At 41.6% G+C, this 25,480-nt stretch overlaps 1 protein-coding gene across 1 annotated transcript in view; it reads left to right on the top strand.

The window, feature by feature from the left end:
- The window catches only part of LOC129719885 (cell adhesion molecule Dscam2-like), a 414,602-nt gene that overhangs the window by 284,482 nt on the left and 104,640 nt on the right, over positions 1-25,480 (top strand). Inside the window, exon 11 of the mRNA XM_055671300.1 lies at positions 22,047-22,193. Coding sequence (XP_055527275.1) covers positions 22,047-22,193 — 147 coding nt within the window. The remainder of the gene's footprint in view (positions 1-22,046; positions 22,194-25,480) is intronic.

Consider the following 25,480-nt stretch of genomic DNA (forward strand, 5'->3'; position numbering starts at 1 on the left):
GGGCCTGCTTCAAGTACTTCGTTGTATTGCTGCGACGAATCTTTAGTCCGATCCTATCTGCTTCACGTTTCAGTCGGGTATACTGGTCTGCCACCGTCTCAAATTTTCTGCCGACAATATCCACGTCATCCAATAAATTGACGTGATCTGTTGAAAATCGTGCCCCACATGTCAAACCCCGCTCGTCTCATAACACCCTCTAGCGCGACGTTGAACAATAAGCAGGAGAGACCATCACCTTGTCGGAGCCCCCTGTGAGACTCGAATGGGTCCGACGTTCCACCCGAAACTCTCACACAACACTTCACATCCTCCATCGTAGCCTTAATCAGTCTTGTCAGCTTCCCCGGGAAGCCGTTTTCGTTTAGAATTTTCCATAGCTCTTGTCGGTTTATTGAATCGTATGCGGCTTTAAAATCGACGAAAAGATGGTGTGTAGGGACTCTAAACTCACGGCACTTTTGGAGGATCTGCCGCAGTGTGTGAAGATTTGGTCAGTTGTAGACCGTCCTTCCATGAAGCCGGCCTGATAGGTTTCTACAAACCTGCTGGCTAATGATGACAGGCGTTGGAAGATGACCTGGGAAAACACTTTGTAGGCGGCATTCAGGACTGTGATCGCTCGATAGTTCTCGCAGTCTAGTTTGTCGCTTTTTTGTATATGGGGCAGATAACCCCTTCTTTCCTCTCCTCCGGTAGCTGTTCTGTTTCCCAGATCTCGACGATCAGCCGATGCAGCGAGCTAGCCAGTTTGTCGGGGCCCATCTTAATAAGCTCAGCTCCGATGCCGTCTTTTCCGGCCGCTTTGTTGTTCTTGAGCTGCCGGATCGCATCCTTAACTTCGCTTATTGTTGGGGGTGGCACATCTTCGTCGTTCGTTGCACCGACCACGTCTTCTCCGCTCCTGTTGTGGTCTTCTGCTTGCACGCCATTCAGGTATTCATCGTAGTGCTGCTTCCACCTTTCGATCACCTCACGATCATTCGTCAAAATGCCTCCATTCTTATCCCTACACATTTCGGCTCGTGGGACAAAGCCTCTGCGGGATCCGTTGAGTTTTTGGTAGAACTTTCGTGTTTCGTTTGTGCGGTGCAGCTGCTCGAGTTCTTCACATTCCTCCTCTTCCTGGTGACGCTTTTTTTCCTTGAAGAGTTGGACTTGCTGCCTCCGTTTCAGTCTATATCGCTCCACATTCTGACGGGTGGCTCTACGCAGCATTGTCGCCCGCGCTGCGTTCTTCTCGTTCAAAATCTGCCGACTTTCTTCGTCAAACCACTCGTTACGTCGATTCGGTTGCACGTGTCCCAGGACTTCCTCCGCAGCACTGCTGATAGCTGTTTTCACGGCATTCCAGCGATCCCCTAGAGGGGCTTCTTCAAGCTCTCCCTCTTCTGGCAGTGCAGCTTCTAGCGATGACGCGTACTGTGTTGCGATGTCGTGTTGCTTCAGTCGCGCGAGATTATACCGTGGCGGACGACGGTACCGTATGTTATTAACAACGGATAGTTTTTGGCGTATCCTAACCATCACTAGGTAGTGATCCGAATCGATGTTAGCGCCTCGATATGATCTGACATCGATAATGTCCGAGAAGTGCCGACCATCTATCAAAACGTGGTCGATTTGTGTTTCTGTTCTATTCGGTGATCTCCAGGTGAGTCTATGGTGGAGGCTATGCTGAAAGAAGGCGCTACGTATGGCCATGTTCTTGGAGGTGGCGAAGTCGATTAGTCTGAGGCCATTTTCATTCGTCAGCTGGTGTGCACTGTATCGTCCAATCACCGGTCTGTACTCCTCCTCCTGGCAAACCTGAGCGTTGTAGTCCCCGATGATGATCTTGGCATCATGTTTTGGGCAGCGGTCATATTCACTCTCCAACTGCGCGTAGGATTCGTCCTTGTCGTCATCGGTACTTCCGAGGTGTGGGCTATGCACGTTGATAATACTAATGTTGAAGAAACGGCCTTTGATCCTCAACCTGCACATTCTAGGGCTGATTGGCCACCACCCGATCACCCGCTTCTGCATCTCTCCCATCACTATGAAAGCTGTTCCCAGCTCATGTGTGCTTCCACAACTCTGGTAGATGGTGTGACCATCCCTGTACGTACGCACCATCGTCCCCTTCCAGCATACCTCCTGCAGCGCTACGATGTTGAGCTTGCGGGTCTTCAACTCCTCGGAAAGCACGCGGGTACTTCCTAGGAAGTTGAGAGATCGGCAGTTCCATGTTCCGAGAATCCAATCGTTAGTCCGTTTTCTTTGCCTAGGTCCTAGCCGATTGTTCCGGTCCGTACTTAACGTTATTGCGTTCGTTGCTGTTGTTTTTCAATGGTGCGGGCTTGCAAGGCCGCGGTAATCAAATAAATGTCAAAACTTGGCATGGCCAAAATATGTTTGCTTCAGAAAGAGGCAAACATATTTCGGCCATGCGTTTAACCACTTTTTCAACTTTTTCCAACATATAGAGTATGCAAACTGTTTTTATGACATTTTATTGATGTTACCACAACAACGAATTGTTTCAAAAGCATTCATATTTGTTACAATAGCTTCCGAGCGTTGACTTGTATATTGCCACTTCCTCTTGACTTTGGGTTGACTCAGCCCTGACTTTGAATATGTATGAACTAATTCCAAAATAACACTATCTAGAGCCAGTTTTTCGCCGAAAATTATAGTGTTGTATGATTCTTAGGTGTGTTATTCAATGTTGCATGCATAGTTTTCTAATACTCATTGAATTTATCAGATAAAATGCGTAAAATGTTACCGGGTGGCCAAAATATGCATGTGGGCCAAAATACCCCCGTTACCCTACAAGAAAGAAACTCAAAAGTTGGAAAACTCCGAACAAATCAACGTTAGGGCATGTGCGTAGAGGTGTTTTGCCTTTCTCCTAGAAAAGTATAGCAATCACTGCAAAAACAAAAGCTATAAAAGTCCTCCGAAGAGCCGGATGCAGTAGTAGTAGTATATCACTCGACTCAGTTCGACGAGCTGAGCATTCTCTGTATGTGTGTGTGTGTGTGTAACACTCTCCCAATCTCACTCGATTTTCTCAGAGATGGCTGGACCGATTTTCATGAAATTAATTGCAGATGAAAGGTCTTGCCCAATTAGACTCTATCGAATTTCATTGTATTCGGATTTTTAGTTTAGAGGATATGTACCAAAACGTGAAAATGACGTCTGTGATGTGTCAAAATGTGAAAATCAAAAAACTTCATTATCTTAGAAACTACACAACCAATTTGAACAATGTTTATATCAAATGAACGGGCTAGTCAACGGTTAACTGATGAATTTTATAATGATTGCACACGTAGTTCGAAAATTGTGAAAGAAACGTGATCCGATGATTTTTCAAATTCACTCGTTTTTCCAAAGATGGCTGGACTAATTTCAACAATCTTGTTGTCAAATGGAAGGTTTGGCTGCCCTAGAGGTACCCATTTCATTCGATGATATTTGGAATGTTATTTCAACGGATTGACGAAACAACGAAAGTCTCTCATCTCAAAGACACGCCTTATTTGAACATAACTTGAACATAACTAGGGGCGGTCTCTCAAACTTACAAGTAACAAATTTCATAACATAATGATACGTGGTTCAAATGTGATGCAAAGAAGGGAAATTGATCGATTAAAATATATTAATTCAAACTTAGTATTGTACTAGCCAAAAGTAGTGTTTGAGATCGGATTCTGGCTTCTGTGTAACATTCCGGTTTTAAAAATCACAGGAGGGTTGTGTGCAAAGCCACGACCGCAAGGTTGAAGTAGAATACTTTTACAAGAAAGATAACCCGGCTACTTGCGTGTCAGTCATATTTTCTAAAAAATAAACGTTAACCGTTATTGGCAGTATTGTAATTTCTCTTCGTTTGATATTTTGAATGAAGTTTATAGAATATTTTTAAAATTTTGCGCAAATGAGTAGTTGAAGTGCTTCCGAATTGTAATATGCACATTCAATACGACATAATTGAACAGAAACGGAACAAAGGCTACGGTTTTGCAGAACGCGAATGACGGCGCGATGCGATTCGCCTTGCCGTAAAGAAATGTGCAGCTCTTTATACGACGAAGTAGATCTATACATTTAAAGACATTTCGTCTTGCCGAATCACATCGCGCCGTCATTCGCTTTCCCCAAGCGGCGCAAACACGTAATAACAGTCAGAGAATGCATGTAGATGAAGATATTCATCTTTGGAGTATGGCGCAAAACAAGAAAATATTAACTCTTCAAATATTCTTTTGTTGTCCTTATAAGGACAGTTGATCAATACAATATCTAATGAAATGTTTATCACATCTTTGTGATACCCCGCAAGTGGGGTTTAGGCCACACAGGCAACAGTGGAAAACTGTATTCACACTAAAATCTAGACACAGCCAGCATTCATAAAAAGGTTGTGTGTTGCCAAAATATGGCAGAGCTTTTCACTGGAAGAAGTACACAAGTGTATATTTAAAATCGGATATGATGCTGATTGCATTTTGATGCTGTCCCTAGCAGTGAGAAGAAGGCATCTTTCTGATAACACAGCATAAAGCTGTTTTCACATTGAAAATTTGACGCCTCATATATATTGAATGCCAGTATTCCAAAACGTTAGTGTCTATATGAGCCTATATGAGGAAACTTTTCACTGGAGAACACGTCGGTCGATGCACCTACTACTGATGCCGTCTGCTACCGCATGAAGGCAGCTTTTCACTAGAGAAAGTGCTGCTGCATCACATCAGCAGACCCTGCCTGCCAGTTGTCCTGCCACTATGGCTGCTACTGCTGCCACACAAAGGCAACTTCTTGATGGGCTAGGTGCCACTGCACCTACCGTAGCTGATATCCGCTGCAGCTTTCAATGTTGCTGCTATCCGCTACCTTTGCTGCTAAATGAAGATTGGTCCGTGTTCGAAACTACGATTATTGATTTAGGTAGATGCAGGCTCTTTCATAGGCCAAAATAATGCATTTCCAATTTACTAGGTCTATAATTCTATCGACCGTGCTTGGGAAAGCATTTGTATAACGTCCAATCAGAGGTAGAATTTTGCGTTTTGACAAGGCTTGACAATTTTAAATAGTACAATAGTTCGAATAATAAAATTGCAATTTCCTGCATTTGGTAGGAATCTTATTGTAATTGAATTGTAATCTGATTGTTCAAACTCTTGTAATATTGAAAATTGTTGAACATTGTCGAAACGCAAATGTCGACTTTTGATTGGTCGCTTGCTGCCTTTCCCTAAAAAGGACGACAGAATGGAGTGGCTAGTTAGCCGGGAATGCACTCTTCGGGCTATATAAGAGACTGTTTCTCCTCAAGCAAATCAGTTTACTAGCAGCAGGCAGCAGCAGCGGATATCAACACCGATGGCAGTAGACGAAGTGGATCAGCATCGGGCAACAGCGGCGGTGGTAGTGGTTAGTTGCAGTTCTTACCTCTTTCAGTTCGGCTTCCCTTCGATCTGAGTTGGACCCCCCCAGCGGTAATCCGATTCAGATATCGTTGGGTAAATACAACCCGAAACTGGAAGAGACTCGCACTGCCAGGTGGTTTGAGAAGCCACCATCATCCAGCGTATAGGGTGTGTGCACATAACGTGTGTGAATATTCGTGGCGTGTGTCTCTAATATATCAAGTGTGTGGCTAGCGTAAGTGGCTTGCTATATAGCGTGTGTGTATGTTTATAACGCGTGTGGCACCACCACCGCCACCGCCATCGCCATCGCCATCGCCAACGGTACCGCCAACGCGCCGCCAGGTGGTTTGAGAAGCCACCATCATCCAGCGTATGTCTTTGGGCTATATAAGAGACTGTTTCTCCTCAAGCGAAACAGTTTACAGTTAGCAGACAACAGCAACGAACATTAACACCGATGGCAGTAGGCGAAGTGGTTCATTAGGCGTGGTAGTGGTTAGCTGCGGCGGTGGTAGTGGTTGGCTGCAGTTTTTACCTTTTTCAGTTCGGCTTCCCTTCGATCTGAGTTGGACCCCACCAGCGGTAATCCGATTCAGATATCGTTGGGTGAATACAACCCGAAACTGGAAGAGACTCGCATCGCCAGGTGGTATGAGAAGCCACCATCATCCAGCGTATGTATATATAGGGTGTGTGCACATAACGTGTGTGAATATCTGTTGCATATGTCCCTAATATATAAGGTGTGTGGCTAGCGTTTAGCGATTGAAATTTTCATATATACATAATTTCTAATAATACTTCTCATGTAGAATTTAATTATCACTGTAAACCATCCAAAACTAAATAAAAAATTTGCCATGTTGAAAAAATATTCACTTGTCAATAAATGGCATTGACAAACACAATTAACCTCAAAGTTTATCTGAAGAATTTCTGAGCTAGTGAGCCTGAATTACATAATTTTTCGCGCAAGTCTTACTAATTGCAGCAATCATTTGTAAAATTATCTACGCTATCGTAAAATGAAGAAAATTGTTATTTGAACTGTTATGTCATAGATGGAGCATGCACTATTTGCCCTTGTCTATAGCCTCTTCGTAGCCACTGCCTAAATTAAGATATCTTAGTGCAACTTGATACAAAAGACAGCCACAAAACATTTCAATTTCATTTTTGTTTTGGATACGGCAGCAAATGAAACCGAGGTAAATGTCATCTGGAGCAAAGAGACTATAAAATTAATTAAATTGGCTCATATTACCTCGGGATGATGGTTGTTTCTTATGTGAAATTTTCCAAGGAACACGATGAAATTATCAAATTTAAAATAAAAATGGCCGCATTTGCCGAAAAATGTAAATTTGGTTTAAAATACAAAAATAATTTATCTGGCAACACTTCCGGTCAAAACTTATATTTTTTCTGGATTCCTTGGCTTATTTTCTTCAAAAATCATCTATCAGTATTTTTCGAACATCTTACGTCTATGAATTGTAAGAAAACGAAAAAAGAGATTTTTGACAAGAATTGCGTGACTTTGCAATAAAGAGGGGGGTCCTAGAGAGCGGGGGGTATTCCAATCGATACCAAAATTGGGATTTTTCCAAAAAGACAGTAGATGAATAATTCCTCCAACCTTGAGCAAAATCTGTGATGGTCGTGTCCAAGTGGCATGTACACTTCGTATGGAATGACCCACATATTTATTTCATGTTATTTGCATGTGTTTGAATGTTCATATGTGTGTAAATGTTAAGTTTTAAATGTTGAGTATAATTGTGCTGTTGTTTTTTTTTAATCAATAATAGTATATTTGACACGGCACGGTACATTATTTTTTTAACTGAGCCAGATACAATTTCAATTAAAATAAATTTAGAAAGGGAATGGAAGGAGGCACTTTTTTATTTCTAGCGGCCGACTACGAGCTAGTGAGTATTTAAGGTGAGAGGAAGGGAGTTACAATTTTGTTTTTACTTATTTTATAGGATTTATTCATTTGTACATGGCTAAGAAGTGATGTTCTATTTAAGCCGTTTTGGTCTGAGGTGTCTGCGATAACATAAAGATGCCGGGTCTTCGTTTTAGTGTCTCCAGCATGGTGTATCTTCTCTTAGCTTGTGACGGGGATTGTAATCTAGCGAATAAATAAAGGAGTTTCTAACTTTAATACCAGCATATTTCATAAACCCGTATAGCTGTGTCATGTACTGAAGATCACCGCCTTCCAGGATGTCTCTAACGGGTACGTTCGGTTGTTTTCCTCGGGCCCGAAGGGAATCTATAAGCTCGGATTTAACACCACAGTATTCGGTGCACGACCAAACAACATGCTCGATATCATGGTAGCCATCGCCACAAATGCAGTGATTACTGTCTACAAGCCCTATACGAAAGAGATGCGTGTTTAACGTGTAGTGATTGGACATAAGTCTGGACTTCACGCGAATGAAGTCCCGACCGACAGCCAACCCCTTGAACCATGCTTTCGTCGATACCTTAGGAAAAATGGAATGTAGCCACCGTCCCAGTTCATCTGAATTCCATGATAATTGCCAACTATTGAGTGTTTTCTGGCGCAAAATGCTATAAAATTCATCATAAGCAATTGGTCTATTATAAATATCACCATCAATCGCACCCACCTTAGCTAAAGCATCAGCCTTTTCATTGCCCGGAATGGAACAATGAGAAGGTACCCACGATAAGGTAACCTGATAGTTTTTATCTGTTAAAGCACTTAAAACCGACGTATTTTCCCCAGGAAATACGGGATGTGCTTCACAGTCTTCATCGATCGCAGAGCCTCAATGGCACTGAGGCTGTCTGTGAAGATGAAGTAGTGGTCTATGGGTAGCGTTTCGATGATCCCAAGGGAGTACTTAATAGCAGCAAGTTCTTCGACGTACACGGAAGCAGGAGCATCGAGTTTGTAGGAGGCGGTAAAATTTTCGTGGAAAACACCGAAGCCAGTGGACTCATCTAAATTAGATTCGTCAGTGTAAAACATTTTATCACAACTCACATGTTTAAACTTATTTGAAAAAATCTTGGGATCTCTTACGGTTGCAATTGATCCGGGATACCAATAATGTCTTTTTTCATGGTGGTGTCGAAGAATGTAGCATTACTATGAGTATCTAAAAGTGTGACATTGGAGTAAACGTATGAAGAAGGATTAATATCTTGAGCCATATAGTCAAAATATAAAGTCATAAATTTGGATTGAGATTGAAGGTCTCGAAATTTTCAATTACTAATGGGCTTATAAATGTGCATCGAATTAGCAACCGGTAAGAGAAATTCCAAAAGCGATGTTTCAACGGAAGAATACTCGTTAGCACTTCAAGCCTCATCGTATGGGTCGACTGCATGCAACCTAAGGCAATACGCAAACAACGGTATTGTATTTGCTCCAGTTTGATCAAGTGTGTGTTCGCTGCGGAGCGGAAACAGAAACACCCATACTCAATTTGTATTTGTATTTGTATTTGTATTTGTATTTATAATTTAAAATCATTGGACATCTGGGTCTTTATGAAATAATCTTATTCTAACTTAAAGTAACATGGAACACAAACGCTGACGAAAAGCAACAGTTGACAAGTTAAAATCAAACAAATCGTATGCCTCCTGGAATCTTCTGCTTATAGAGTTGATGGGGTCATTTGAACCATATCTCGTATTCCTAGCAGTGGCTTGAATAAGTTGCCTAGGCCGAAGAACACGTGTGGGTGCATAAAGTCGCATACGACTCAACAATTCAGCACTGTCGATTTCAGCCTTAAGTATTTTTGCTCCAAAGACTGCTTGACTGATTACACGTCTGCTGTGAAGTGGTTCGATACCGAGCAATGCGCACCGGCTTTCATATGGCGGGAGATTCAGTGGATCACGCCAGTTCAGGTTATGAAGAGCACGCCTAACAAACTTACGTTGCACCGACTCAATCCGCGTGATCCAAGTCGTTTCATATGGACTCCACACAACAGCTGCATATTCCAGGATCGGTCTCACTAAAGAGCAAAATAAAGCTCTCACACATGTGGGATCGTTGAAATCTTTGGCAATTTTCATAATGAATCCCATTTGCCGATTGGCTTTGTCAATTATTGCCGAGTAGTGGGACTTGAAAGAGAGTTGGTAATCCAACAAAACACCTAAATCTTTGATTTTCTCAACTCGGTTCAACTGTTCACCTAGGATCGTATAATTGAATGTAATGGGTTGTTTACGTCTTCGGAATGTTATCACGGAACATTTTGCAACACTCAATTTTAAAAAGTTTAAAGTGCACCAATGTTCAAAACGATCTATTAGTTTCTGCAACTCTCTACAGTCAGCTTCACATCGTACCACAAGATACATTTTCAAATCATCGGCATAGATGAGTATACCACCATTTCGCAGAAGAATTACTACGTCGTTAAAGAAGAGCGTAAACAACAGGGGTCCTAAGTTGCTTCCTTGAGGCACACCAGAACATGGCGAAAAAGGCGCTGATTTCTTAGGACCAATTTTTACGCAGAGAAATCTGTCGCTCAGATATGAACGAAGCCAGTTGGACATCCTATTAGATACTCCTAGTCGAGACAGTTTATCAAGAAGTATATGATGATTCACAGTATCAAATGCAGCTTTGATGTCAGTGTACACTGCATCAATCTGTGCACCGTTATCCATAGCTCCGATACAAGTCGTTATGAATTCGCATAAATTACTTTCAACTGATCGCTTCGGGAAGAATCCATGCTGGGATGAGCTGATGTAATTTCTGCACGAGCTGAATAACACATCTTTAACAATGGTTTCCAGACACTTTGAACCTGCTGATAGTGATGTTATTCCTCGATAGTTAGAAACTTCAGTCTTATCGCCTTTCTTAAACACCGGAACCATGTAGGAAGATTTCCAAACAGACGGGAACTGTTGCAGTTGTAGCGACCGATTCAATATTGTTTGAAGAGGCGGAACCAGGGATGCGCGACACCTCTTGTATACGCATGACGGTATATTGTCTGGGCCAGGTTTGAATGATGGCTTGAGTTTATGTATCGCAGACTCAACCATCGCATTTGATATTTCGAAAACGTCAAAATCGATAGCGTCCATGGGAACACCATTGGCAGCAGTAAGAGCTTCTTCTGACGTTGGGATACGATCAACGAAAACACCCGCGAAATGTTGCGAGAATAGATCGCATTTTCTCTGTGTAGTGTTGGCTGACACTTCACCTAGATGCATAATTGTGGGAAGGCCACTCTCCTTGCGTTTTGAGTTCACAAAACTCCAGAACCTTTTGGGATTACGTCGGAGATCATCCTGTTTTCGCCTTACATAACGTTTATACAAAAAGCGATTGTATCCACGATAGATTCGACTAGCTTCATCAAATTGGCGTTTAAAGATCGGGCATCTTTGAAGGCTGTAAAGTTTCGAGAACTTGGAGCGTTTTCGACGAAGTTTAATAAGACGGGGATTGGACCAAGCTGGTTTTCTTGGAGGTCTGCTGCGCGGAACCGTTTGAGTGATGCAATTTAGTAGAATTCGATTGAAGCAATCGGTGGCACTGTCGACATCGTCGCTGCGATGAATTTCTGACCAATCAACCTGCTCAAGCAGTCGATTCAGAGCATGATAATCACCACGGCGGAAATCAAGTGCGTCATAATCGTAATCTTCTTCATATAACAGAGATGGTAGACAGGACACAGAGTAAGTTAAGGCTGGATGGTATCGATCCATAGGAACAATTTGTTCTTGAGCAGCTTTTACAGACATGTCGTTGTTTGGTATAGCCTTAGAAGGTCTCCTGGGTGGGCTCCCCACCAGGTTTTGGTAATCGTAAGAAGAAAATGAATCCTCTGTTGGCATTTTCGTGTCAGATTCCTAATATGACAAGCCCAGGTGCATTTAGAGTCGAACCAGACCCCGAGATAATTAGCAACTAAAACCTGAATGTTCTTTTTAACCGTTAGTAAGAGCTGCAGCTGAGCTGGGTTATGCAGATCACTAACCTCGCTACCAGTAATGGATACAACACTATCGTCTGCAAGTTGCCTTAGCGTGCATGAATTTGCAAGACATTCATCGATGTCATTGACGTAAAAATTATATAAGAGAGGACTTAAACATGAGCCCTGGGGAAGTCCCATGTAACTAATTCGGGAAGTTGTCGAATTACCATGTGAGAAATACATATGCAAATTGAGCAAAAAGTTATTCAAATTTGGTGAAAGTCCCTGCGAACGAACTTTCTCGCTTAGAGCTTCTACAGAGACAGAGTCAAAAGCCCCCTTAATATCCAAGAATGCAGAAGCCATTTGCTCTTTTCGAGCAAAGGCGAGTTGAATTTCAATAGAAAGCAACGCTAGGCAATTTTTCGGCCCTTTGCCCCGGCGAAAGCCAAATTGAGTATCTGACAGAAAACCGTTTGTTTCGACTCATTTGTCTAACCGTGAGGGGATCATTTTTTGCAATAATTTCCGGAGGCAAGATAGCATAGCAATCGGCCTATACGAATTGTGATCAGAGGCAGGTTTTCCGGGTTTCCGAATTTCGCACGTACAGTTCAGAGCACTCTTTGTCCCACCACTTGGTAGAAGGACGCTGTCTAACCGTTACTCCGGGTATCGGTTTCGTCTGAGCTCGAGTCGCGGCGTCGATGATCAAACCAAAAAGGAACGCGTATTTTTCCTCCGGAGGAAGTTTCTCGTGAGACTCGATGCATTCCGCAATAATCGTCTCATTCCCCTCCCTGGTCTAACCCGCATTTGCGTGCGCTCAAACGGGAACGTAATAGCTGGCAGCGTAAATATCGCCGTTGGAAAACCTGCGAAACGAAACGCAACTTTAAACTTTCGAGTGATGAATACCGTCGAATGAATGCCACTCTGTACAAGCGCTATATTATGCGGGTTCAAACTGATCTTCGCCTGAAACCTCGCAACTTCTGGAATTTCGTCAAATCGAAGAGAAAACGTTTACTACGATGGGACTGAGTCAAAATCAAACTCAGAGTGTTGTGAAATGTTTGCGAGTTTTTTGCTTCAGTTTTTGCTAGCAATACTGCATCTGCACTTGAAGCCGTTGAAGCTGCGGTTCCTGTTCCGGCTAACTTAGTGGATTTGAGTACGTTCGACATCACTACCCATATGATTTTGGCTGCTGCGAAGAAAATGAAACGTTCGTTCTCTGCTGGACCTGACGGTATCCCGGCAGTGATATTTGGTCGATGTGCACCTTTCTTGGCTGAACCTTTGTGTTGCATTTTCAACAAATCTTTCGAACAAGGTCAATTTCCTGAAATTCGGAAACAATCCTTCATGTTTCCGGTATTCAAAAGTGGAGATCGTCGGAACGTAAGGAACTATCGAGGTATAACAAGCCTTTCGGCTGCCTCTAAACTTTTCGAAATAATCGTGAGTACGTTTGTTTTATCTCGTGTAAAGAACTATATCTCTACTGACCAGCACGGTTTTATGCCAGGGCGGTCCGTTAACACCAATATTCTCGATTTTACATCGACATGCATTTCCAACAAAGAACGAAAAGCTCAAGTTGATGCAATATACACGGACCTGAAAGCTGCGTTTGACAAAATTGACCACTATATACTGCTGGAGAAAATTTCGCGACTCGGTGCCTCTCAGAAGTTTATTGCATGGTTGAGCTCCTATCTACGCAATAGAGTATTGCGCGTAAAACTTGAAAATTGCTGTTCATCTCAATTTACGAATAACTCAGGTGTCCCACAGGGTAGCAACATGGGCCCTCTACTATTTGCATTTTTTTTTAATGACGTGACCTTGCTGTTGAGTGTTGGCATAAAACTGGTATATGCTGACGACCTGAAATTATACCTCGAAATTCGTACTGTTGAGGACTGTCGTCGTTTGCAGAAGCTCTTGGACATATTTGTATGCTGGTGCCGTAGAAACTGGTTATTTCTGAGTGTCTCCAAATGCCGCGTTATAACTTTTCATCGCAAGTTAAATCCAATTGTCTTTGACTATCATATCGATGATAAGGAACTTGTGAGAGTAGATCAGATCAACGACCTTGGAGTTTTATTGGATTCGAAACTCTCTTTTAATTTGCATCGCTCGAACATCATTGCTAAAGCATCACGTCAGCTTGGATTCATATCTGTTTAAAAGCTTTATATTGTTCGTTGGTACGACCTCTACTCGAAAACGCAAGCATGATCTGGTGCCCCAATCAGCTAGTATGGACCATTCGTATCGAACGTGTGCAGAAAAGGTTCATTCGTTTTGCATTGAGGAATCTACCTTGTCGTGACCTGATTAACTTGCCTCCGTATCCGGATGGCTGTCGTCTACTTGGACTCGACACTCTTGAACGACGCAGGAAAATTGAACAAGCACTTTTTATAGCTAAAATTATTAATGGTGAAATCGACTCCCCGAAAATTTTGTCGCTGCTAAACTTTCGTGCTTCGCAACGCAGCCTCCGATCTACTGGATTACTACAACCTAGTTTTCATCGCACTATGTTTGGATACAACGAACCGCTTGCCTCCTGCATTCGCACGTTCCTTAAGTTGAAGACCTATTCAATTTTGGTGAACCGTCATATAAGTTTAGACAACAACTTGCTAACTGTAGACTTTTATGAAACGTTCATTTTCATCATTCATGTAAACCTAGGTTAGATGAATTAATACAAATACAAATACAAATAAGACTTCCAATATATATTACGTGTAAAGTCATATTAAATATCGATTGGATCCGGGGGAGTTGAACCATTAGCAATTGAGATTACGATTGGGAGATGATCACTACCGTGTTGATCGTTGATCACTTTCCCCCGGCAATCTAACGCTAGTGATGTCGAGCAAAGGGATAGGTCAAGCACGCTTTCACGTGCTGGAAGATTAGGTACTCGTGTCGCCTCCCCAGTATTCAAAAGTGTCATATTGAATTCGCCGATCAAGTTGCAACTTAAAGAAGATCGGTTGTCGTCGTACAGCGATCCCTATAGCGAACAGTGAGAATTAAAATCTCCCAATATCAAAAAAGGCACGAGAAGCAACTCTGTTATAACTGTAAGTTGCCTCTGTGGAGTCTCGATCTCGATGAATTATGTTAAAATCGTGGAAATTGAGTTGGTCGTTTGAATTGAGAAAAGTCTCACAGAGCGCAAACGCATCATAATTGTATGTGTATTAAATGAGAGAATAGATCGAATTTGGGGATGATACTCCTGCAATTCCACTGTAATACAGTTAAAAAATTCCTAACCTCTTTCGACGAATTAGTCATCGAAAGATATAATAGCTGAAATGAGGGGCCAAGTTGCTGCTAATTGCTTCAAAAAGGTTTTCACTGTAGGAAGAAGGGCAAGAAGAATATTTTGTAGGGGATCTGCCATGTTGAATGTTTTAAATATCCAGTCCACAAAATCAGAAAATTTTATGAACCCATCTTCTGATCGAGAAATGGGTACACGAGGGCTTTCTGGTGCCCCAGGAAACGGTGGGTACTCCTGATTTGATTTTACATTGAAACCGGGAGGTACTTGCTTCGGTTTTTCTTCACTGTTTCCTTTTTATGTTGGCTTATTAGTCATTCCGCTATCTCGACCTTTGCGAGAAAGATTAGGAGTTAAAAGTTCTCCTTTTCCTAGATCCTTCTGGCATGGCATAAGAACATCCTTCGACGGGATCGTTAGATGTACCCTCATCGGTTGGCAGAAAGGAAAAAATGTTTCCTGTCGAGGGTGGTTCAGCCCTCTTAAGCATTTCTGCAAAAGAGCGCTTTGATCGTTCCCTGAGGGAACGTTTAATTTTTTCCTAACGCTGTTTGTACGCGGCACATGCCGAAAGGTCATGCCGAGTTCCTTCGCAAAAAAGACACTTTTCAATATCCTCACTGCAAGCGGTCTCAGCAAGATTGCCTCCGCACTTGCTACAGCGTGCCTTGTTGCAGCAGTAGGTGGCTGTATGACCTAAATGCTTGCAGTTTTGGCAATACATGACCCGCGGTACAAACAGGCGTAAAGGCACCCTGTCCAAAGAGATGAAGCTCGGCAGTGCGGATCCGGCGAATGTTACCCGGAAGGGATCCGAAGGTAGAAATTTCTTTTTCCGTTCTTCGAAGGATACTGAATGCAATTGCTTTCATTCAAGTATCTTCACATTTTGAATCAGGGGGTTCTTAAAACAGCCATCCCTATGTAGCCGAGTAAGTAGCCGTTAGTAGTTTATTATCCAAACTGTTGTACTATTGAAAATTGTCAAGCCTTGTCAAAACGAAAAATTCGATCTCTGATTGGTCGTTATATGATTGCTTCCCGTGTACGGTCGACAGAATTATAGACCTAGTAATTCGAAATGTACTATTTGGCCTATATAAAAGCCTGTTTCAGCCGAAACTGTTCATTTTAGTTCTAGACAGCGACTAAAACAATCCTTACTTTACAGCAGTAGCTGTGGCAGCGGATAGCATCAGCAGCAGTGGTGGTATCGGTAGCGATATTTGGGCAAGCTGGAGCAGCGGCTCTAGTAAAAGCTGCATTTGTGCAGTAGCGAGCAGCATCAGTAGAAGGTACAATAGCCGACACTTCGTCCCATGAAAATTTGCCGTATTTTGACAACACACAAACGTTTTGGAATGCTGGCTTTCAAAATATATGGGCCGTCAAATTTGCAGTGTTAAGAAACAGCCTTAGACTGTGATATCAGAAAAATGCTTAAATCTCCTCTGTCGGGGTAGCACACAGATGTGATCAACATTAAAACCGATATGAAATTGAACAACAACACTCCTTATAAGAACAACACACAAATTATTGAAAATTTAATAATTTCTCGTTTTGCGTTGGAATTAAAAGCGAAATGTTATTTTATTCTGCAAGCACTTTGACTGTTGAAAGCTGTTCGCGTTGTAGTGTTTGTTTTATTCCTGTTCAGTGTTGTATGTGCAAACTAAATTTCGGTAGCACTCAACTCCTCTTTTGTGCAAAATTTTAAACATATTCAATAAAAGTAATGCAACAAACAAACTTATGTAGTTCTACGTCAACCTTGCGTTCGTGGCTCTGCATTCAACCCTTGTAATTTTTTATTCCTGTTCAGTGTTGTATGTGCAAACTAAATTTCGGTAACACTTCAACTCCTCTTTTGTACAAAATTTTAAACATATTCAATAAAAGTAATGCAACAAACAACCTTATGTAGATATGTCAAATGACAATACAAAGTAAATAGCTTTGTATTGCCTCAATATATATTCCTCCCAGAGCACAGGTTGGGCAACGGCTGCTCTTTGATTTAATAGAACTACTTCCCTCGCCACGTTTGATTTTGGGAGACTTCAACTCTCATGGCGTGGCTTGGGGTTCCCCTTACAATGATAACCGCTCCTCTTTAATCTATAACCTTTGCGATGACTTCGACATGACTATTTTAAACAACGGCGAAATGACACGTATCCCGAAACCTCCAGCGCGCCCAAGCGCTTTGGATCTATCCTTATGTTCGACGTCGCTACGGTTGGATTGCACATGGAAGGTAATCCTCGATCCTCACGGTAGCGACCATTTGCCTATTCTTATTTCAATTAATAACGGGTCAACTCGCATGCGACCAGTTGACATTCCGTGTGACCTCACACGGAATGTTGATTGGAAGTTATACGAGGAAATGATTTAAAAAGCGGTCGATTCGATTCAACATCATCCACCACTTGAAGAATACAACCTCCTCGCGGGCTTGATTCACAACGCCGCGTTGCAAGCCCAAACGAAGAAATATCCCGGCGTAACGATTAAAGAACGGCCTCCCACTCCGTGGTGGGACCAAGAGTGCTCCGATGTCTACACGCAAAGATCCGACGCGTTTTTGGCCTACCAGAAGGGAGGTATACCTGGCGACTATTTACGGTATTCGGAGCTTGATACCAAGCTTAAAAGCTTGGCGAAAGCAAAGAAACGCGGATATTGGCGTCGGTTCGTGAACGAGACATCGAGGGAGACATCGATGAGCACTCTTTGGAACACAGCCCGAAGAATGCGGAATCGCGTAACGGTCAACGAAAGCGAGGAGTCTTCAAGTAGGTGGATATTTGATTTTGCCAGGAAAGTATGTCCGGACTCTGTTCCTGAGCAAAACATTGTTCGTGATGCGTCTCCGGGCCACGACGCGATAGAATCACCTTTTACGATGGCAGAATTTTCAGTTGCCCTCCTGTCCTGTAACAATAACGCGCCTGGGTTAGATAGAATCAAATTCAACTTGTTGAAGAATCTACCCGGCAATGCCAAGAGGCGCTTGTTGAACTTGTTCAATAAGTTCCTGGAGCAAAACATTGTACCGCAGGATTGGAGGCAAGTGAAGGTGATCGCCATCCAAAAACCAGGGAAACCAGCTTCTGATCACAACTCTTATAGGCCGATTGCAATGCTATCCTGTATCCGGAAACTGATGGAAAAAATGATACTCCGTCGTTTAGACCATTGGGTCGAATCAAATGGCCTACTATCGGATACTCAATTTGGCTTCCGCCGTGCCAAAGGGACGAATGATTGTCTTGCGCTGCTTTCAACAGATATTCAGCTGGCGTATGCTCGCAAAAAACGAATCGCGTCTGCGTTCTTGGACATTAAGGGGGCTTTTGATTCCGTTTTTATTGACATTCTTTCGGGCAAACTTCACCGACAAGGATTTTCTCCAATTTTAAACAATTTTTTGCACAATTTGTTGTCCGAAAAGCACATGCATTTTACGCACGGCGATTTGACAACTTTTCGCATTAGCTACATGGGTCTTCCCCAGGGCTCATGGTTAAGCCCCCTTCTTTACAACTTTTATGTAAATGACATCGACGAATGTCTGGCAAATTTATGCACGATAAGACAACTTGCAGACGACAGTGTAATCTCTGTTACAGGAGCCAAAGCTGCCGATTTGCAAGGACCATTGCAAGATACCTTGGACAATTTGTCTGCTTGGGCTTTACAGCTAGGTATCGAATTCTCTCCGGAGAAGACTGAGATAATAGTTTTTCTAGGAAGCATGAACCTGCTCAGCTTCAAACACAATTAATGGGTAAAACGATTTCTCAGGTTTTGGTACACAAATATCTTGGTATCTGGTACGACTCTAAAGGCACCTTGGGTTGTCACGTGAGGTATCTGATGAAAAAATGTCAACAAAGATTGAGTTTTCTTCGTACAATAACCGGACAATGGTGGGGAACCCATCCAGGAGACCTTATAAGGCTTTACCAAACAACGATATTGTCTGTTATTGAATACGGGTGTTTCTGCTTCCGCTCCGCAGCAAACACACATCTGATCAAACTGGAGCGAATACAACATCGTTGTTTGCGTATCGCCTTAGGTTGCATGCAGTCGACTCATACGATGAGTTTGGAGGTCTTAGCTGGAGTACTACCATTGAAAAACCGCTTCTGGAGCCTGTCTTCTCGTATTCTTATCAAATGTGAGGTCTTGAACCATCCCGTGATTGAAAATTTTGAAAGGTTAATCGAACTTGATTCTCAAACCCGTTTTATGACATTGTATTTCCATCACATGTCCCAAAATATTAACCCTTCTTCGAATATTCCAAATCGTGTCGACTTATCAAATACTTCTGATTCTACTGTGTTTTTCGATACTTCCATGATAGAAGAAACTCGTGGAATCCCGGATCATTTACGCGTGCAGCAGATCCCCAAAATTTTTTCCAATAAATATCGAAACATCAACTGCAACAATATGTTCTACACTGACGGATCACTTCTTGATGGGTCCACTGGCTTCGGTATTTTCAACAACAATTTAACCGTCTCCCATAAGCTCGATAATCCTGCTTCTGTTTACGTCGCAGAATTGGCTGCAATTAAGTACACCCTAGGGATTATCGAAAAAATGCCCACGGACCATTATTTCATCTTTACGGACAGTCTCAGTTCCATTGAGGCTCTCCGATCGATGAAAGATGTTAAGCACTCTCCGTATTTCCTGGGGAAAATACGGGAACATCTGAGTGCTTTATCCGAAAAATCGTTTCAGATTACCTTAGCGTGGGTCCCTTCTCACTGCTCGATACCGGGCAATGAGAAAGCGGACTCTTTGGCTAAGGTGGGCGCAACAAACGGTGATATTTATGAAAGACCAATTGCTTTTAATGAATTTTTCGCACTTGTACGTCAGAATACGATCATCAGTTGGCAAAATGCTTGGACCAGAGGGGAATTGGGAAGCTGGTTTCATTCCATAATCCCCAAAGAATCGACGAACCCGTGGTTCAAGGGGTTGGATGTAGGTCGGGATTTCATTTGCGTGATGTCCCGGCTTATGTCCAATCACTATAGATTTGACGCGCATCTCCGTCGTATTGGGCTCGGGGAAAGTGGTATCTGTGCCTGTGGTGAGGGTTATCACGACATAGAGCATGTGGTTTGGTCATGCCCTGTACACCGTGACGCCAGGTCTAAATTAATAGCTTCCCTGTAGGCCGAAAGTAGGCAGCCGGCTGTTCCTGTTCGTGATGTCTTGGCGAGCCGTGACCTATCCTACATGTCCCTTATATACGTTTTCCTGAAATCCATCCACGCCCCAGTTTAATCCTATTCCCTTCCGACTACATCCAACCAAACGACAAGACCACGTTAAGAACCCGGATCCGGAAACAGCAACTAGACCCGCACGATACTCTCAGGTCCCGAGGGAGACAACCCAATATGCCAGTCCGTAATATCTTGGCCCAGCAGTGGAACATATTCAATATGCTGCTTACCTATGGCGATGGAAAACCATCAAACAACAAATCAGTGCTTTTAATGCAAAACATTCTAGCTTTAAGTTAGATTTAGTTCCAGCTCGTAGTCAGCAGCGAGGATAAAAAATTTGCTTTTAGTTATTAAGATACTTTAGAAAGTAAGCTACCGCCGTAAGTAAGCTGGCGCCGTTAAACATTAAATTGTATTTGTGCCGTGTCAAATAAATTATAGATGAAGAAAAAAAAAACCTTATGTAGTTCTACGCCAACCTTGCGTTCGTGGCTCTGCATTCAACCCTTGTAATTTTTTCGATTACAAATGTCTTAGGAATGCTGAACGTTGCGATCTGGTGTTAACTCGAAAAAAAATTTTCAAAAAAAATTTTACAAAAAAAATTTTTTTTTGCTTTTTCTATTGATATTTTTCGTGAAACTTTGACCGCTTCGAGGCACGTGTTCCCGATGTCCGATCGGGCTGAAATTTTTGATAGGGAACTTCTCCGAGAAGACGAAACTTTTGAGCCCTACCGTTCAACGATATCCGAAAAATCGATGTTTTATTGGCACTCTACTGCTGTTGTCGCTATCTAGAACTAATATGAGCAATTTCGGCTGAGCGGTTAGAACTATATAAGAGGTCAAATAGCACATTTCAAATTACTAGGTCTATAATTCTGTCGACTATGGGAAGCAATCATATAACGACCAATCGGAGGTCGAATTTTGCGTTTTGACAAGGCTTGACAATTTTCAATAGTACAATAGTTCGAATAATAAAATTACAATTTTCTGCATTTGGGAGGATTCATAGAAGATTTTCTAATCTATTACTGGAAGAACGAAGCAAATCCATCGAAAACTAACCGATTTATTAGCATTTGAATTGGACATATTTTTCACTTTTTCCGGTTTTAGATTTTCATTTTACATCCCTATGTAGCCGAGCATGTAGTCAAACTTCCTGTGAGACGTAGTTCTACGTCAAAAAAGTCGCATAAAAATAATTCTGTGTAATCCTTTTTAAATTAGATCAGGCATTGTCTATTGTCCAATATTGGGGAGCTCCTTAGCCGCAAGGTTACAGAGTCCGCCTTGGTAAGCGGATGGTCGTGGGTTCGAATCTTAGTAGAATCAGGCCATTTGGTTGCCAAAGGACTTTAGCATGGGTTTATTCTCAGGCTTCCCACCAAGTACCTTTCCTTCAATCTAAATTCCACAGTACCTCTGTTGACTCTCCTTCTAACAAAAATAAGTCCCTGTTATAATAAAACTGGTGAGAGTAACGTATGAAAGTTCTCTCCAGGGAATTGTAATTAGGCGATATTGTTAGGAGGGACAGAGGCTCGGTATAGTAGAGTAGTAAGCTTGAAACGGAAAGGTAAAACTTACTCACAAGCACGGATATGAATGATAAGCGTATAACTTACTTTCAATAGTGTTACTGCCAATAATATGAAGCAATAATATGAAGTGCGGAGTACAGAAAACACTTGGGCAATGTCACAATAGATCTAATCTCTGGTCGCAGTGATGAGCCCACACAGGAAAAAAAAATTGTCCAATATTATCAAGTAAACTGCAAAAAGTTAGCATCAGCGGATGGAAAAGGATGATAAAATATCTGTAAAACCAAACATCACTAAAATTCAAATGATAGAGATGCGATTTTTGAATTTCTCAAAATATTTGGAACACAATTGACGTAATTTTAAAGTTGGGAGTCTTCAGAAACACACAGTGTTTTTAGAAGTATTTTCAGTCATTTACTATCCAAAAGTTTATCTTTATGATGGTGTTGAAACTCACAGAGGCAATATCCTATTCATCATCTTTTTAAATTTCCTTTATTTCAGTACCGGACGCACCTGCCGAAATTAAAGCATCAATTCTTACAGCGGACTCTATACTCGTGTCGTGGTTGCAGCCCAATCATACCAATGGAATTATAAGTCATTACACAATATATAGTAAAGACAGTGGAAAAACTGGCCATTCTAAAAGTAAGTATATTATTTTCTACATAAATAATGAATATCGCGTAAATGCTTGCTGTCAGTATGACTCTAGTTTAGCTTCACTGATAAAAAATTGAAATCCGGTGTCAGATGTTTGAATAACATAGTGGTAACTCTTCCTTCTCTTTCATTTAAACGACACCTAAACCCATGACCTAAGCCCAGATTTATATAGTTGGCAAAAGCGTGTTCAATATGGTGGCAATGTAATGATAATTTGACCCAGTTTCTACTACTCAACAGATTTCGTCCACCAATATCTTAATCGGATGGTGAATGTTGTCCCAAATTTATGGTAAAACAGGGCTGGATTTAACGTTGTGGGAGTCCGGAGGCCAAGTAATATGTCGAGGCCCCTTTTCAGTTGTCCAAATTTCATTTAGGGAACATGTTATACCAAAATAAAAGTTAAAGAAAAGTTATAGAAGTTTTTTTAAAGTGTCACCAAATTTTTTGTTGGAAGTGAACTTTGTGGGGACCCCCAAAGTGTCAATAATTGGTCAAACAAAAATGTGTGCAAATCAGTCATTGTTTTATTAAAAAACAAATTATGTTTCTTTGACAAGTTCTATTCATACAGAATAAAAGAAAAACATACTGACTCAAGATTCTTTTTTACTGAATGCGCAAGTTTTCTACAGCCTTCTTGGTCACTTTGTTCGCCGCAGACGTCAACTGTATTTCGTTGACAACTGCCTTTGGTGTCTTCTTGAGGTTCCCCTTGACGATACCCCAGTAGTTTTGGGCGGAGCTCTGGCGTGTTGGCAAGTTGCCAGATCCGGCCAAAACAAAAAAAAACGCTGTATTGCTTGAGGAAAGGCAACAGACCTTTTTGTTTTTTTTTTTTTAATCTTGGTTTATTTATTAAGGTCTAATCGGAATAACCATAACGAGACCGAATATCATTTGTACAAAAAATATCTTAGCCTAAATGGTACGCAGTACCGAGAATCATTTTTTTCAAATCCACTCCATACTTCTTTGACCTCCTTTGCATGTAACGCAAAGCGCAAGAAAATTTGAGTTTTTTAATTATTCAGAAAGGAATTAAGTAGGGGTACTTTAGAACAAATCATGTTCCATACCACAATAATTAGTGGGATGGATCGCTGAATAACTGGTTTCCACGTATCTGGTATGTTGAAAATGTCCACGATCAGATTAATGAAAGTTTCCACTGCCTGTGATTCATTTTGTTGATATGCTGATTCAGTCCCGCCACGAAGTCCTGGTGGTGGTTCGAATGAGATACCTTCACTCTTTTTGCGATGCTTCGGAATAGAAGTAGGTGAGCTGTGTTCGGTTTTATCAAGTTTTTCCATTTGCATCGAGGGTCTTGTGCGATTTATTCTCGAAGAACTGGCTATATTATCTTGATGAGTATTACTTTCGTTTTGATCCGTGTATTCCATAAGGCTATCACATGGGTTCTATGTGCAGGTGCTTATTTCCTGAGGAAGCGTTTTCAGTACATCAGAATAACTCCGTCTAGCTGAAATGCGATTCCGTTTACGTTCGTTTTTCTGTTTTGCCTTATGGACAGTGTATTGTTCAATAGCGTGTGATTCTTGCTTGCAATAAATGCGTAGGGATTGATTAGCGTGGCAAATAGTTTCATCGTGTTGCAAACCACATTTTGAGCATCTGATTTTATTCGAGCAATATTTCACTGTATGTCCGAATTGTTTGCACCGATTGCAATGCAGCGGTTTGGGAGTAAATGGTCTCACAGGAACTAATACACTTTCGATGCAAACATAGTGGGGGAGCACCGTGCCAGCAAAAGTCACTTTTATTGCCGACGAACCGACAAATTGTTCTTCGCCATCTTGGTTTGTTGAGCGCTCAACTAAGCGTTGACAGTCCAGGATCGAAACGGCGTTTATTCGAGGATCTTTGAATTTTCCCGATCCAAATAACATCACGGTGTCACACTTGAGTTCACGATCGTAGATTACACCTTGTCAGTGCGTCTTGAACTGTCCTACAGATCAGACGTTTTTTCGGTTGCTTGTGGGCTGGTCTTTGACTGCCTATAGCTTCAAAGTTTGTGTTTTGTCAGTGTGTCTTTTAAAGATTACCTGAAAGTTATTTCCCATCAGTCTTTCTCAAGACTACCTACTTTTGAATTTAACATTTGTTTTAACTTTTTTCGTATCACCTGAAATGGCTGGACGGAAAAAGAAACCTCGCATCGCTGCGGGGAGGAAAAGAGAGGCATCTCTTTCTGACACATCGAGTGTCTGTAGTGACAATCCTTTTGATATTTTGCCTGAGCAAGAAGCTGGTGAAATGGAAGTTATTAATAATGAAACTATACAAAATATAAAATCTTTAAAAAAGGAGAAAGTTCCACCTATTGTGGTAACTATTTCTTCTGAATTTAATATATTCAAAAAGGAACTTTCAACGTTTGTTTCTGACGTTAAAGTTACCTATCAAATTGGCCGTAGAGGTGAATGCCGCTTATTAGCCGACTCAGTAAAGGGTCGTGATCGTCTTGTTCAGTATTTAACTGACAAGATGTACAAATTTTTTACATATGACACCAAGAACACCAAGCCGTTCAAGGTTGTCTTGAAAGGTCTCACCAACGATCAAACCGTTGATGAGATCAAACTTACTTTAACAGAATTACTTGGCATAGCCCCTACCCAAGTAATTTTAATGAAACAAAAATCACGAGGCGAAAACAGTCAGAGAACTGGAATTTCCCTTGTTAATTATTTAATTCATTTTAACCGCAATGAGGTTAACAACTTAAAATTTTTTGAAAAAGCACATGCTTTGTATAATGTGCGTGTAAAGTGGGAAATTTATAGGAAGTATGGCGGAGGTGAAAAGCATATCACCCAATGCCGTACTTGCCAACGTTATGGCCATGGTTCCAAATTCTGTAACATGGACCAAAAATGTCTTAATTGTGGAGACTCTTCTCACAAAAAGGACACATGTCCTGTGAAAGAGAGTAAAAATTTTCGCTGTGCGAATTGTAACGGCAACCATATGTCAAATTTTTATCAATGCCCAGTCCGTTTAGCAATTGTTAAGGCAAGGCAAGGTAAACAAAATTCAATTTCTCAATTAAAACCAACTTCAAAACAAAATTCTCCAAGCGTACCAGTGACGCATAGTTTACCTACTCCTTTGCATACCCGTTTAACTTATGCACAGGTTACAGGTAGTTCGAACATTATACCGCCTAGTTTTGGTAGTTCGAAAATGACCGTTAATATGGGTAAGCAAAACAGGCTAGAAAATAATTGTACACC

Source organism: Wyeomyia smithii, chromosome 2 (assembly GCF_029784165.1).
Source record: "Wyeomyia smithii strain HCP4-BCI-WySm-NY-G18 chromosome 2, ASM2978416v1, whole genome shotgun sequence".
Lineage (NCBI taxonomy): Eukaryota > Metazoa > Arthropoda > Insecta > Diptera > Culicidae > Wyeomyia > Wyeomyia smithii.